At 50.4% G+C, this 14,171-nt stretch overlaps 2 protein-coding genes across 2 annotated transcripts; one reads left to right on the forward strand and one right to left on the reverse strand.

Annotated features, from left to right (window-relative positions):
• Positions 1 to 242: 242 nt before the first annotated feature.
• IUM83_19766 (uncharacterized protein) lies at positions 243 to 5,148 on the reverse strand (the record flags this gene model as incomplete). Its single annotated transcript, XM_067944830.1, has 2 exons — positions 243 to 333; positions 4,763 to 5,148. 2 exons carry the CDS (start codon positions 5,146 to 5,148, stop codon positions 243 to 245), a joined length of 477 nt encoding a protein of 158 aa, XP_067790185.1.
• Positions 5,149 to 6,944: 1,796 nt separating this feature from the next.
• Positions 6,945 to 7,922, forward strand: IUM83_19767 (retrovirus-related pol polyprotein from transposon tnt 1-94; the record flags this gene model as incomplete). Its single annotated transcript, XM_067944831.1, has 3 exons — positions 6,945 to 7,076; positions 7,249 to 7,526; positions 7,604 to 7,922. 3 exons carry the CDS (start codon positions 6,945 to 6,947, stop codon positions 7,920 to 7,922), a joined length of 729 nt encoding a protein of 242 aa, XP_067790184.1.
• Positions 7,923 to 14,171: the final 6,249 nt, after the last annotated feature.

Here is a 14,171-nt window from a genome sequence, read left to right on the forward strand (position 1 = left end):
AAATCAAATAAAACACCAAGTAGCTAGTTTAAGGTAAAAAGAGAACTGTATTGTTTGTAAATTGATCTTCCTCCTAAATCTGCTAAAACTGTTTATCATCTATGAAAGGGGTTGGCAGCGCCTCGGTGCTCACCTTTAGGAACTTGACGGCCAGGAACTCGTTCTCCGTCAGCTGTGTCACCTTGGGGGGTCACCATCTTGCAGCCACCGCACAGTGGCGCCGAGAACTGCACGGTGGTCGGCTACTTCTTGCCGATGGCGCCGCTGAAGTCCTCAGGTGTCTTGACCTCGATCGGCATGGTCGGCTCCGCCACCTTTGAAGCTGAAGTAGCCCTGCCACTCGTCAGTATGCGTTGAGGCCAGTATTCAGGTAGTTACTGTGTTATACGGTGCTCCAGGCGATCCGTTTCAGCGGGGTTTGATGTATAAAAATGGTAAAAATTTCATAAAAATGAAAATAAAAATATTTTTTGATATTTTTATTTCGAAAAAATCCTTCCATATTTTTTTTGCCATCCCTGCCAGAGCAGCGTGACAAGGTGTGGCGGCTCTGCAAAGCTCTTTATGGCAGAGGTCCGCCAATACAGTATGATATTGAATTGGATCCAATGTCTGCCACTTATAAAAACTGCAATTTCAAGCTAAACAATATTAAAAATTGCCTCAATTTATATTGTATTGGTACAGATATGGTACAACTAATAGCACTTTACAGAGGGATATAGCAGTTGAAATCGCAATTTTCAAGAGAGTAGGCTCAATCTATTGGTGCTAGCTGGGAGTTGAACGTCGTCATCAACAAGTTCAGGGAACCAAGATTAAACTCGGTTGATCGGCGATAGAGGTGCTGGTAGTGTTGCTGAAACGAGCAGCTCAAACGGGGAATGCACGCACACCGTGGAAATAGATATCGTTCCGGAGACGCATGGCTGTGTGGATGCGCCATAGAAGGATCTCACGAAGATGGCGCCATTCGTCATGGAGATCGCGGTCGGACGGGAAGATCAGCAGCTTCCACCCCAGGGAGCATCGCAAATCTGGAGCCCATGGTTCTGCCACAACACTTTCCAAGGATGATACTTCGGTAGTGGTAGGGGGCAATACTGTATTGTCGCCTGTCAGCCCATTAGAAGGGCGTGGCGAGGCGGGTTCTCGGAACGATGAAAATCGGCGAATGACTACTTTCTAGCTGGGCGGAGGTTTCTCTAGTGCTATTCTTGTCTCGTCCTCGGGTTCTGACCTTGGTGCTCAGAACTTGAATGGCACCACGACCAAAGTATCCATCCGGAAACCGCAACATCCTGCGAATGTCAACCATTTCCAAGGATGATACTTCGGTAGTGGTAGGGGGCAATACTGTATTGTCGCCTGTCAGCCCATTAGAAGGGCGTGGCGAGCGGCCCCCGATGTAAATTGCTCGTCCGCGCTGTTAGTGGGCTGTAAAGCGCTCAGATATCGTAATTCGGCGTGAAAGTGGTCTAGTTGAACTCGCAGCTTGTGATGGATACTCCTGGTAACAATTTGATACTCAACGACCAAGCAGCTTTATAGAGAAGTGATCTGCTCCACCACTGAGTAAGGCGGATGCTCCACCAATCCGGATGGAATGTGTCGAGTAGTTCGAAGACAGAACGTTGGCCATTCGGGCAACCGATTTGAGAGCCGATACCACACGTGTTTCATCCAGATACGCACACAAATATTGTGATCCATGTTGACCACTTTCTTGTCGTGCTTGTAGAATGTGCTTTAGGGTTTCGACAGGACAAATGATTGCATGTCCTGACTTGTGCATTGTGCGGTAGGCACCTCGGCCGAACTGGTCGTTCTTGGCACCTTCTAGACCCAATGTGACGGAAGACGCCCGATCTGGCGTGGTTTGCCTTCCATGCTTGTCCGAAAAGAACACATTGCGCGTCTTCAAGCAGTAGAAATGCCGCTTCGTGCCGATCTTAAGATATTCTGATCTCCGCAAGAGGAAGAAGAAAGCCATCAGGACGCTACCCCACAATAGCCGCTCGCGAGGCTGTGCGAAATTGGTGCAGCTGTAGAGGAGGCGGAGAAAAGCGGGTGTGATAGGCTGAAGCTTCCGTTTTGGTGCAGACAACCGCTTAATTCCTTGTAGCAGAATTGAGAATTCGGGTGTGCCAGCCAAATCAATGCCAACATATCGGCGGTGGAACCATTTTACCGCGGCCAGCTTTAATTTAATTGTGTCGTAAGAATTGCCTTGTCGCACCCGATTGAATCCAAATTTCCAGCAGAAAACCGCGAAACACCCCAACTTGTTGTTGCTCGAGCGCCCTGGTTTAGTTAACCATGGTGACCATCCGATGTTTCGTGAAAACTGGCACCATTGATTCCAGGCTGACTGGTACTTCTCAGAACTAGATTCTGCAAGAGCGACATCTCTGAGAAACTCTCCCAGGTTTTCAAGAGATTTTCGTAAGTTGGATGAATTGGTACCTGTGACCACGAAAATGATAAGTTAGTCCATAAATCGTGTAGTCGATGATTTTTGTGCCAAGCTCTCGATCCGGCGTCCGCCATCACATTTTCGGGTCCAGGAATATCAACTGCCGAAAATGTCAGACCGTATTGAAATTCTGCGAGCAAAATGAACCGATTGTACAGCCGAGCCAGAGGATGTGGACTGTTTCTTTTATTCACCCACGACACAGCACTTGTGTTATCGATGTGAAATCGGACGTGAACACGTTGCTGCTGATATGCTTCACCCCAGGTTGGTCCCCAATGCAGAGCCGCTAGAACTGCGCTCAGAAGTTCTCGAGCATTAATCGAATTGTCTGTTTTGGATGCTGAGACTTGATTTCTAGTTTCTTCGTCAAACTTTAACCGAAGATATTGCTTGCTCTGGGGTGCCAAGGCACAGAGGCCCGTATCTGATGCATCCATATCACGAAAATGGATGGCGTAGAAATATGAGCGAATTCCACCACTGGAATTGAGTTCAAACGATGTTCGTGCGTCAGTACGGCCAAAAACCATTTCAAATCGTCGACTACGTCCGAAGTCAGTACTCGCCGGTCAAACCTTCGAAACCTGGCTTCAAATGCCTGAAGATTTTGGTAGAAAGCGCGCGCTGGTGGAAAACATGTAGCCACGTAGCGCAAACTTCCAACGAGTTGGTGTACAATCGTAACTGTAATCGCTTCACCGTGTAAAACACCGAGAATACGAGCTCTGGCTTGTGCAATTTTCTCTTGAGGTATTGAGACTGTGTTCCTGGTGGTATTCCACAGCAGACCTAACGATTTTGTGTTCGTTGACCAATTTGTGAATTTGTCTTCGTTGACTGCTTCAGGACCCAAAACTGTAGCCATAGCGTGGCGAAGTGCAAGGTTCGCCTCAAAGCAGCGTGAACCCGTGTCAACCTCTGCACACGTGTGGTCATCGCACCACGTGTTCGGGCCGAACCGACTTTTGTCGAGCTTTGAGAATTTTTGATGAGGAGCTCGGGATCCGTACAGTGAATGTATCTGTCGTCCAGCCAGCGCGTAATATGCAGGAGAACCGCTCCAACCAAAACCGCACGAAAGATCGATCACAAGATGATTATCCAGCACAAAGACAAACATGTGGACGTGATTTTCGTGGACTGGAACATGCCGAAACGCTCCAGCGACGTCGCCTACCTTCATCAAAATCACCGAATTCGGATAGCGGGCACGTAAATGATGCAGACGCCGGGCGATATCAGCAGGAAGATTGTATGAAATAGGCGGCAGCACCTCTTGATCGGTGAAATCGTTGACAGACGCTCCGTCAGGGTAAGAATAGTCGTTAATGAGTCGACTGTCAGCACCACCCGACTTGTCCACGACACCGATAGGGCTTACAAATATTTCAGGCCATTGTTGGCACAGGTCTTCGTCAACAATTAGATAGCGTCCTTGCCGGTGGCCGTTTTGTACATGACGTCGAATTTGGTGCAAATGCGCATGAACAGAACTGTGATTTCTTGGCCGTACCGCTTGCCGGGCAGGTTTTGCTGGCGTCCATTGAGGCTGCACTCCGTGCTTCACTACGTCGTTCCATAGCAGCACAAACTCCCGCATGTGAGGGTCCGTAGGTAGTGGCAGCTCGTATAAGGATTTGTTCGGTCGGCCGTCCTCGTCAGTTTGACCCCGCCACAATCGAACAAATTCAGACAATGGCAGACTCGAGCGCCGGGCAACTGCCGAGTCGAATTTGATACGGTTGTAGTCTAGCTCATCACTCTCGGATTCGTGATGAGCAGGATACTTCAATCCCACTTCTGCGCAGCAGTGAGGTAATGATTAGTTTTCGCTTTTAGCCATGCGTTAAGGAGCGCGCTTTGAGTGTTCGTGAATCGGTTGTGATCTCGTTTGAGAGGTTCACAGTAAGCCGCCTCAGTAAGTGGCTTGGATTGAATGTTGAGCTGAGACTGATGAATTGATGACAATTGAGACTGACATGGATGAATGAAGTCACCGGAGTTATTCACTCGGGGGGGGGGACGTGAAGAAAACGCAGATATTGATGCGTCCACGACCCGTTCCTGGCTTCACAGCCCCTGAAACTCCGCCGACAACCCACCGAAGTTGTCGGCAATGAATCGCTTTGCATCTGCTGGGAGCGCCAACGGACGAAAGTGAGCTCGGTCTGTTGCGTAACAATTTCCCGGGCTTGGTCCCGTGCACCCCTTTTGTGATAGATATCGGAGGCAAAGCTGTTTTCCACCCTGCGACGGCAAAAGGCCAGATACCTCTCGTGGTACCTTAGTTGCTCGTCGCACGTCGCGATATGGTTGAGAACGGTGGCCATGCTGAGGACGGGGGGGTTGTTGAATTTGGGTCCAGTGGCTGACAGCATAGAAGCAATACGTCTTTCTTGCTGAGCTTGATAAAGCTCCATCAGCTGGTTGTCGTGCCTGGTGAATTCAGAACTGATCTTGGTGGCCTCATCAATGCCGTGGGAGATAACCTGGCTGCGGAATTTACCGAACTTGTTGTTCAGCCAGAATACAAGCATGTTGCAAGTGACGGGGTCAGGACGCTCGAACGAAGCGTAGCCAGCCATGGACGTGCGACTAGCTTTGATGAAATTGAGCACTGCCGAATTGTAAAAAGCATGTTGCAAATCGAAGTAGAGCATCGAGAGCATCTACGATCTCGCCGATTGTTGAAGCTTGTACAGGTTGCTGAATAGCGTTCGATCGGGAGAAATTCGTCATGTTGATGCCAGATGTAGTTGCTCTCATCAGTAAACTGGGCGTGACGGGCGAGAGGGGCATGATGGAGAGCCCTAGTAACCCAAAACTGAAATCGTATAGTGCTCGCAGAACTGGTGGGGTTGCTAGAAAGGTCGTACTTGGAGTTTGTTGCACAGATTCAATAGATGTTTGAGGGTTCTTACCTGTTAGAGTCGGGTGGACAATGGCGTCATGAACTCGCCGCTCGAGAACAGATGGTCGAAAAGAAGACTCGTGAGTGTCATCCATGCTGGCGATGCTGAGTGGGCCCTGTGTAGATGCGAGAGTCGGCACCCTGTCCTGGCCAGGATCATCATCTTCGTGAGCTCGCTTGCGAAGTTGCCTATTTTGAAGGCGCACTGCTGCGATATCGCCGTGAATACTCGGCGCCATCACGCTTGAGTCACCGCGATCGGAGTTATCAGAATCTGGGAGTTCTGACGACGAAAGCAGCTGAGATCGTGTAGTGTTGACGTTTGACCGCGCATCAGGTGAGTCGTCCGTAAACACGTCGATCGAGGTAGCCCCTCTTGGTGGAAGCTCGCATGTCACTATGTGTTGACGCCGTACTTGAACAATTTGTAACGTGTCCGGCCGAATGAGCGGTACACGCTCTTCCGGCTTGTATGGAACGCTCAGTAATGTTGCTGTCACACTTGCTGGAATCCCAGACCGGCTTTTACCACATGCGATGATAACTTGATTCTGTCGATCAAGTAACTCGGCTGCATTAAGCACAGAGACGTTCACGCTAGCTCCCGTACTCAACGCGTAATTGAGACGGTCAGCAATAATTACGCGTGGAGGGTCATGAAGCTGAATCCGCAACGTCACATCATCAACTTGGACGTGTAGTTAGGCATCAGCCTCTGACATGTGATAGCCGGTAACCAGACCATAAGCCCATTGACCACAGTGAGCTCCTGTAGGTTGAACAAAGGCAATCGGATGTCCAACAAAGGTGCCGGGCCACAGGTCGCTTCAGCAGCCGCGACTAGGCGATGCCGGAGCACCGACACCTTGACATCAAATCCTTGAGGGTCGTCACCAGCATCTGGCCCCACAACGCGTACGGTGGCCATGGTCCCTTGAACGGCCACCACGGTCACGTACGTGAACGCTTCCAACGCAGGAACGTGCGAAGGACCGAGGAACACGAGGCTTCCACTGGAAATCGAGTTTGATGCCATGACGTTGAGGGCGAGTAGTCGGGGTGTAACGGTTCTTTTTGAGAGACTGGTACTGGAAAGCTCTTCTCGGAACGATGAAAATCGGCGAATGACTACTTTCTAGCTGGGCGGAGGTTTCTCTAGTGCTATTCTTGTCTCGTCCTCGGGTTCTGACCTGGGTGCTCAGAACTTGAATGGCACCACGACCAAAGTATCCATCCGGAAACCGCAACATCCTGCGAATGTCAACCACTGGACAGGGTCACACTCGAAGAAGCAATGTGTAGCAGCCTCTATAGCCCGGCAGTCGGGGCGAACACAGTGGGTGATACTGCACTCAAGTGACCCTGGCCTATAGACTGGAGGTTTATTGGCTAGACTTTCGGTATTTGCCAGTGGGGGCACTTTTTACAAATTTATTGCCAATAATTGGGTCAATTTAATATTGTATTGAGGTCAGTGTAGTCAAGTAATAAAACGTTATATTAAAAAACTGATTATTTATTGTATTGCACTATTTTTTTTTCGACCTCTGCTGAATGGGCTCCGAAAAGAAAGAAGACCGCGAGTGGAATAAAGCGATCGACGCATTCCTCAAGGATTATGGGCTGGTGCCCACGGAAGCTGACCCCTGCCTGTATTTCATGTACATTGACGACTCACTGCTCTTGGTATGTCTGTATGTAGATGATCTACTAGTGTCACACGCAAACGAGCAACGCGTGCTGCACCTGATGGTTGCACTCAAGTCTGAAGATTGATGTCAAGGACATGGGTACACCAAACCAGTTTATCGGTATGCACGTCGAGCGTCCGAGCCCCTCGATTGTGCTGTTGTCACAGGCATCCTACGTCGACGAGGTGTTGCATCGCTGCGCGGTGGACGACGCGCGACCTGTGAAGATGCCTAGGGTCCCTGGCACTCGACTGGACCTGATCGACGACGAAATCCCCGAAGCCGAAGCCGTCGTGAAGAACATGCCATACCGCGAAGCTGTCGGAGCACTACTTTGCCTAGCCCGCGTAACGAGACCGGATGATAGTTTTGCAGTCGGCCAGCTCGCACGACACAACGCGAAGCCCAGGAAGGTTGAGTGGGACGCAGCCAAGTACCTCATGAGGTACTAGGCCGGCACACGAACGATGCAGCTTACGCTGCAGCCCAACAACGAAAACATCGTCGTGGTCTCTGACGCAGATTAGGCGAACGACCAAGTCGACCGCAAGTCCATCTCCGGCCGTGTGGTGTTTCTCTTCGGGTGCCCAAAACTTGGGCGAGCAAGAAACAGACTATCGTGACCAAGCCCAGCACTGCGGCGGAGTACGTGGCCGCAGACGACGCGATAGAGGACGCAGAGCTGGTGCAGCTGATCGTGGAGCAAGTGCTACGAATGAAAGTTCCGCTTGTGCTCGCCATGGACAGTCAGCCTGCCATCGCTCGCCTCAAGCGCCAAGGACTCAGCGAAAGGTCCAAGACTGTAAATGTGAAGTTCAAGTCTGCAAAGGGCCTACTTTAGGAGGGGACGTTCGCCGTGCATTTCACGCCGACGGGCGAAATGCCGGCAGACCATCTGACTAAAGCCCTCGCTCCCGGGCAACACACACGCAAGGGTGGCCTGTGTGGCCTCTCGAGCGCCGAGTAAAGGTACTCGTGCGCTGTTTGTGGGGGAGGTGTTGTTCGCGGCTGCAGACGATGGACAAGCAGCGTACGCGTGGTCAGTCATCAGGTATGGCGATCACAGGACGCGCAAGCCTCATCTCCTTTGTGGAGCTCTAGGAGAGGTCCAATTTAGTGAGATAGGTGCACTGTGTAGGAGTTTGTGTCTAAATGGAGAACACCCCAGTTTTTGCAATCAAGACCCAAGGAGGAAGAAGCCTGACTGCCTCACCCATGTCAGTGAAGAACTACATGGATAAACACTGCATAAATGATAGTGGGCTCCTTAAATATGCCTAGCCTACCTGAAAGTATGTTTTTGGAACGCGTTTGTTGCCACTGGTAGCCTCACTGCACGGATACATGGCTCAGGCACTGCTTCGTCAGTCAAGCGGTGCGCCTTTGGTGGTAATTACACCATTTCACGGTCAAATTGAGAATTGTACGATCAAAACGAGAAAAACTACATGTACCTTCAAAACGAGAAGCTATCAACACGGGATCTGCTGTCATGGGTGTTGTCTTCGACCGACGTTGCGTAGAGTCCAAATACGAAATAGCTTTAATTTACTGGTTATTGCTGGCTCTCTGGTTTGAAATTCACGAAGTCATTGAGGTTTTCTCGTTTTGATTGTAGATTTTCTCAATTTGATCGTGAAACGGTGTGTCCACCCGTCATAGGGCATGCAACTATTGATATAATATGTCCGGATGCTCTCTAGGTATACATGTGTATGTGAATTCGGGCTTGAAAAAGTAGTGGTTTCGAGCAAGACGTCGTAGCTATTTTAAAGGAACTGCAAGCAGATAATACGTTGCACGGTTATTACTTTATTATAAATTTCAATAGTGTTTGCAGTGTGCATGGCAATGGCAACCAGAAGTTAGATGGATAACAAAATGTACTAAATATCTCTGATTTACTAAACAAACATTTGTTTGTAATTACTTCTGTTCGCTAACGTTCAGGTGAGAACTACTGTAGTACCGACTTCGAAAAAAAGGAATGCGCTGGCCAATTATGTCAAGCTTTTCTCGCCTGAGGATAGACACGGAACACTTCCTTAAAATTTATGTACAATTATTAATGTCCATGTACCTTGACCATAAAAATATTGAAATCAATTTTCGCCTTCAAGTCGAACCATAATGCCAGCACAAACGAACTCCCAGGCGAACCTAATGGTCATCAATATTTCCTGGGGTTCGTAGATAAGCGCAAATAGCGCAAGTTGTTTCTTTCCTTGGTGGAATCAGTGTTACCGACGCCAAGTTTGTCAATTTCGGCTCGTGGGTTACCACTGTCCTCCAACGAAATTCGCTGTTTCTCATGTACGAGAATTGATGTCATATGGTTGAAACATCTCGAATGCCAGCACGTCGGAACAGGGATTTAATTACGAGCTAGACTAAGGTAAATTTGGTTTGCTTTGGTTTGTTTTTCCAGGGTTGAGTTCAATGAACTGCTAGCGCAGTCATTTTCACTTGACGGTGACTTACATCCTCTTATATGTTTCATTTTATTTTGCTGTTGTTAACGCCGTCTGCGCTCAGGGTGGCCTCTGATCCAACCCCGACTACCGAATTTCTCTATCCTTCGTACCGACACCCACGGCTGTATTATCTTATTTTTACCAGTAGTCAACGACGAGGGTTTGTGTATTGCTCCAGTTAAGAAAAATCCGGTGAACGTCGCTCGAGTGAACAGATAAATCATTTGCCATAGGTATTATCGTTGCATAGAGGCTATGTAAAAGAGTAGGTATGTTATTTCAATCTATACTGGATGGGTCAACATAGCAACATAATTTGTACAACAAACAGGCTATTCGAATTAACAGGCATTAAACGGACAGTTCTTCAACATCACAGATCATATTCGACGGGGTATTTGATAAGCCAATAATGGCACCTGAGTGGCATCCGCCAATGAGAACAGGATAAATGCACCTAACTCCACCAACATATTAATATTTTTTGCTATACACTGACAACCAGTATCTGTGGTTTCGACGCACGACGGACGGACAGGTTAACCAGTAAGTAGACCCAAATGGAAGAGCGAAGAAGTATCTTGAGTTATGTGAATTGAGCTTCTAGAAGTTTCTGGTTGACTCAGTCCACATCACTCAAGATACTTCGCGTTGTGGCTACCCATCCAGTGCGTGAATACCATGGCTGCACCTACAAAGCCTCTGACCGGTGTTGCGTTGGCCGAAGCCCGCAAGGGCAAAAGGAAGCAATCCAAGAGGGGTTTAGCTGTAGTCGCTGAAGCAGCCACAACGCCGACCCCGACAGCGGCCGAGCTGGGAGACTCGGACCTCGAAGAGGAGGCGCTAGCACCCCCGGCACCCAAGAAGCAGTGTCATCTCTCGCCAGCGACAACCCGACCCCGGTCGTCGGAGTTACCCCGCGCTGGGACCGCCGGCCAGCAGCAACGTGAACCCACGCAGCTCGCAGGCGGAGACCCCGCAGCGAGCATGAACTAGAAATCAGTCGCGGAGCTCCGACCACTCAGCGGTACGGCACTCGACGCTCCCGCCAGCAGCAACGCCGGGGGCCCCAGCGCGACTGACACCACCACTGGTGTAGTGGGTCTAACTTGACTCACTACTTTAGCTTACACGTTGCGCAACGTGTATGAGGAAGCGTAAGTACTTACTAATTACTTAGGTTAATTATATTTGAATACACAAATATAAGTTAAGTAACAAAAGGATTCCAAGTGACTTAGATTAGGTAGGTAAAATGAGAACTGTATTGCTTGTAATTGATCTTCCTCTAAAATCTGCTAAAAACTGTTTATCATCTATGAAAGGGTTGACAGCGGCTGGCTGTCAGAGCCCCGCTAATATGCATGACTCTGATTGGTAGAAAGATGCTGCTTTCTACCAATAGGATTTTTGGGTATGTGTGGACCACTCACTGTGGTGGTCCACTTCAATGTATCCATCGGTGTGTCTTACACCAATGTGAGGAAGTATCCATTACCTTTAACAGATATTTATCTGTTAAACCATAAGTGACAAATGTCATGCACAAGTGACAGTTGTCACTTGTGACCGTTATCGTGCACAAGTGACTGTTGTCACTTGTGTGTGTAACCCCGTTACACCATCCCCCCGTTAAGCTTAGACGTGTCGGTCTCGACACGTCAATTAATATTGACTGCTTGTCAATTGTTTGTGCTGGGGTTTCCGTGCTCATCCGCAATGAGCACGATCAAGCTGAAGACCACCATTGCAACAGAGTGCAAACTCTCTGTTGCTGTGTACAATGCGCGGTAGCGCGAGGTGCGCCGCTACCACGGAGACAGACAACACAGTGTCTGTGTACGATTCTTCGATGTCGACCGCGTCTATGCGTCGACATCTCTAAGCGAATTTCTGTTGCTTACCGTGATCGGGTAAGCAAGCGCCAAAGCACTTCGAGTCCTTCTCGAAGTGGCAAGTATTAGCAACTCCACGCTGTTGCGGTGGAGGCTGGTGTCCGTGCGCCGTGCGCACTCTTCGTCCAGGTGGCGGTGCGTATTAGCAACCGCGACCACAACAGGTATACTATATGTATACCTGAGAGCTTCAATGATCTCCGTGCTAATTATCTAGCACGCGAGTCGTCAGGCGTTGTAGATTACTACAGCGCTCGCACTACCTTCTTGCTGGTAGTGCGTGTTGGGTTTCGTACTCCTTCACCATGTCCGGAACGTCTTCCATCAGGACGTTCCGTGGTTCCCACGTGTCGTGTTGGGGAGGGAAACCTCTCCAACGAATGCGAAAACAATCCGGACCTCGGATTGTTTTCCTATGATCAACAATTTGCTGGACGATCCAGCGAATTTCTCCGCGTGCGTCTCGCAGCGGTGGCGGAGGTGGTGGAAACACGCTCCGATGGTCAACGCCGTGTTGACCTTCATATCGTGTTGCTCCACGACCAAGTGACGGTCGTGGAGTACTTTCAGAGCGCGGCGGTTGCCGCTCTGTTCCTTCGTGTCCCGGCTCTGGCGGTCTCCCAGACCGCCTTGAACGTGCCGGTCGGGCTGTAGGCCCGACTGTATTAACTACTCCAGCGCGACTACGCGCTGGAGAGGGTTTCCCCTGTCGAGTCTGTCTCTTCGGGTCAGACGAGCTCCTTGGCTCGTGCTGGAAGTATGGCTTTAACCGCCCGACATAAAATGTCGGGTGGAGCCGCATGCTAGACGGTATGTCTAGCGTGTATGCGTTACCGTGGCGTGCCATCACCGTGAATGGCCCGATGAAGCGCGGAGCAAGCTTGCTTGCTCCGAAATCCGAAACTGCATGTTTGGGCAGGTTTTGAGTAGATAACAAAACCAATGAATTCACGTTGAATTCATTTGTGTTGCCCCTGCCAATATTATCGGCGTTCAGCTTCTGTTTATCCACAGAAGCTGCAATCGTGTCCTGGACAAACCGAATTACGGCTTGTCTTTTATTGATAAAGTCAATCACATCCGAGCTGAACTCGTTCAGCTCGCTCTCCGCAAGAGGCCCGGCCTCTGCGTGGTTCTTCGCGGTGTCTGCGCCCTGCGCAGACCCGTGGTCCTTGTTCCTTGTGGAGTCTGTGCAGAGCACAGACTCGTTTTCCTTGTTCTGGGGGTCAGCGCACTGCGCTGACCGTTGGTTCTTCCTGCCAAGGTCTGCGCCCCGCGCAGACCTGGTTGTCTTGGTCCTTGTTGTCGCGGCTGACACCGTGCAAGTGTCAGCGGCTTTTTGCGACTGCTGTGTTGCAGTCGTAGATCCTCCCCCACTTAAAGTGGGAGCCACCACTCCGAGTAAACTCGGCAGACGGGGATGCCGCATGGCATTCACATGAAACGGTGTATGCCCGGTCGAGGCATGCACCGAGTTGTTGATGGCGAATTCCGCCATCGACAAACACTCGCTCCAGTTTTGGAACGAGTGAGCGTAGCTCTTCAAAATGTCGACGAGCACGCGATTCACGCGCTCGGTTTGACCGTCCGTCTGCGGATGATCCGCAGTCGACATGGAAAGCTGGCTCCCAAGAAGTGTAAACACTTCTTGCCACAGGTACGCTGTGAAGCGCGGGTCTCTGTCCGACACGATGTCGGACGGCATGCCATGGTGTTTGAACACCATGTCGACGAACAGACGGGCCGTCTGCTTCGCGGTCACCTCTGCCGGCACCGCAGCAAGATGTACCATCTTGCTGAAGCGGTCGACGAAGACCACAACACCGGTATTCCCTCCGCTGTCCGGGGGAAGACCAAAGATGAAGTCCAATGACATGGACTTCCAACACTCCGACGGAGTCGGTAGTGATTGTAATGGAGCCTGCGCAAACGGCGCAGGCTTCACGCGTTGGCATACCTCGCAAGCACGGATGTACTTGCGCACCCACTTATACTGGTGGTGCCAGTAGAAGTCGCGCGTGAGAAGGACGTAAGTCTTCTCACGTCCGAGATGTCCCGCAGTCGGGGCATCATGATACTCGTACATGATCCTGAGTCGCAGGTCATGGTCATTTGGCACGACAACGCGATCCGCGTTGTCGTCGACTGCGTTGTAGAGTAGCAGTCCGTCGTGCACACGAAAGCGGTGTGCACGCGCTCGAAGGTGCTTGGGCAGCTTCTGACGGGACTTGTCAGAAGGCGCTGTGCCATAGGCCAGCAAGAGCTTCGCGTCCGCGTCGTGCGCGTACGCGGCCTTCACATCATCCAACAGAGATGATGTGGGTTTGCTCGATCGCATGGCGTCAATGGCATTGATGTCAACAGCTTCTGCATAGTCCGGCCGACGTGATAACGCGTCGGCCACTACATTCAATCTTCCGGGTTTGTATTCGACCCGGAAGTTATACTCCGCAAAGAATGAGAGCCATCTCGCCATTCTTTGTGAAATGTGTGGCGACTTCACTGCGGTGCGCAGTGATGCATGGTCGGTGTAGACCACAAATGGTCTACTCCCAAGCAAGTACACTCGGAACTTTGCGAGTGCATACTTCATGGCAAGGAGTTCCTTGTCATGCACCGGATAGTTGCGCTCAGCTGGCTTCAGCTGACGCGATTGGTAGATCTCGGCCCTCGTGATCGTGCTGCATAACGCGCATCCGATCGCGAAATCGGATGCGTCAC

The sequence above is a fragment of the Phytophthora cinnamomi genome, assembly GCF_018691715.1.
Source record: "Phytophthora cinnamomi strain GKB4 chromosome Unknown Contig48, whole genome shotgun sequence".
NCBI classification, from domain to species: domain Eukaryota; phylum Oomycota; class Peronosporomycetes; order Peronosporales; family Peronosporaceae; genus Phytophthora; species Phytophthora cinnamomi.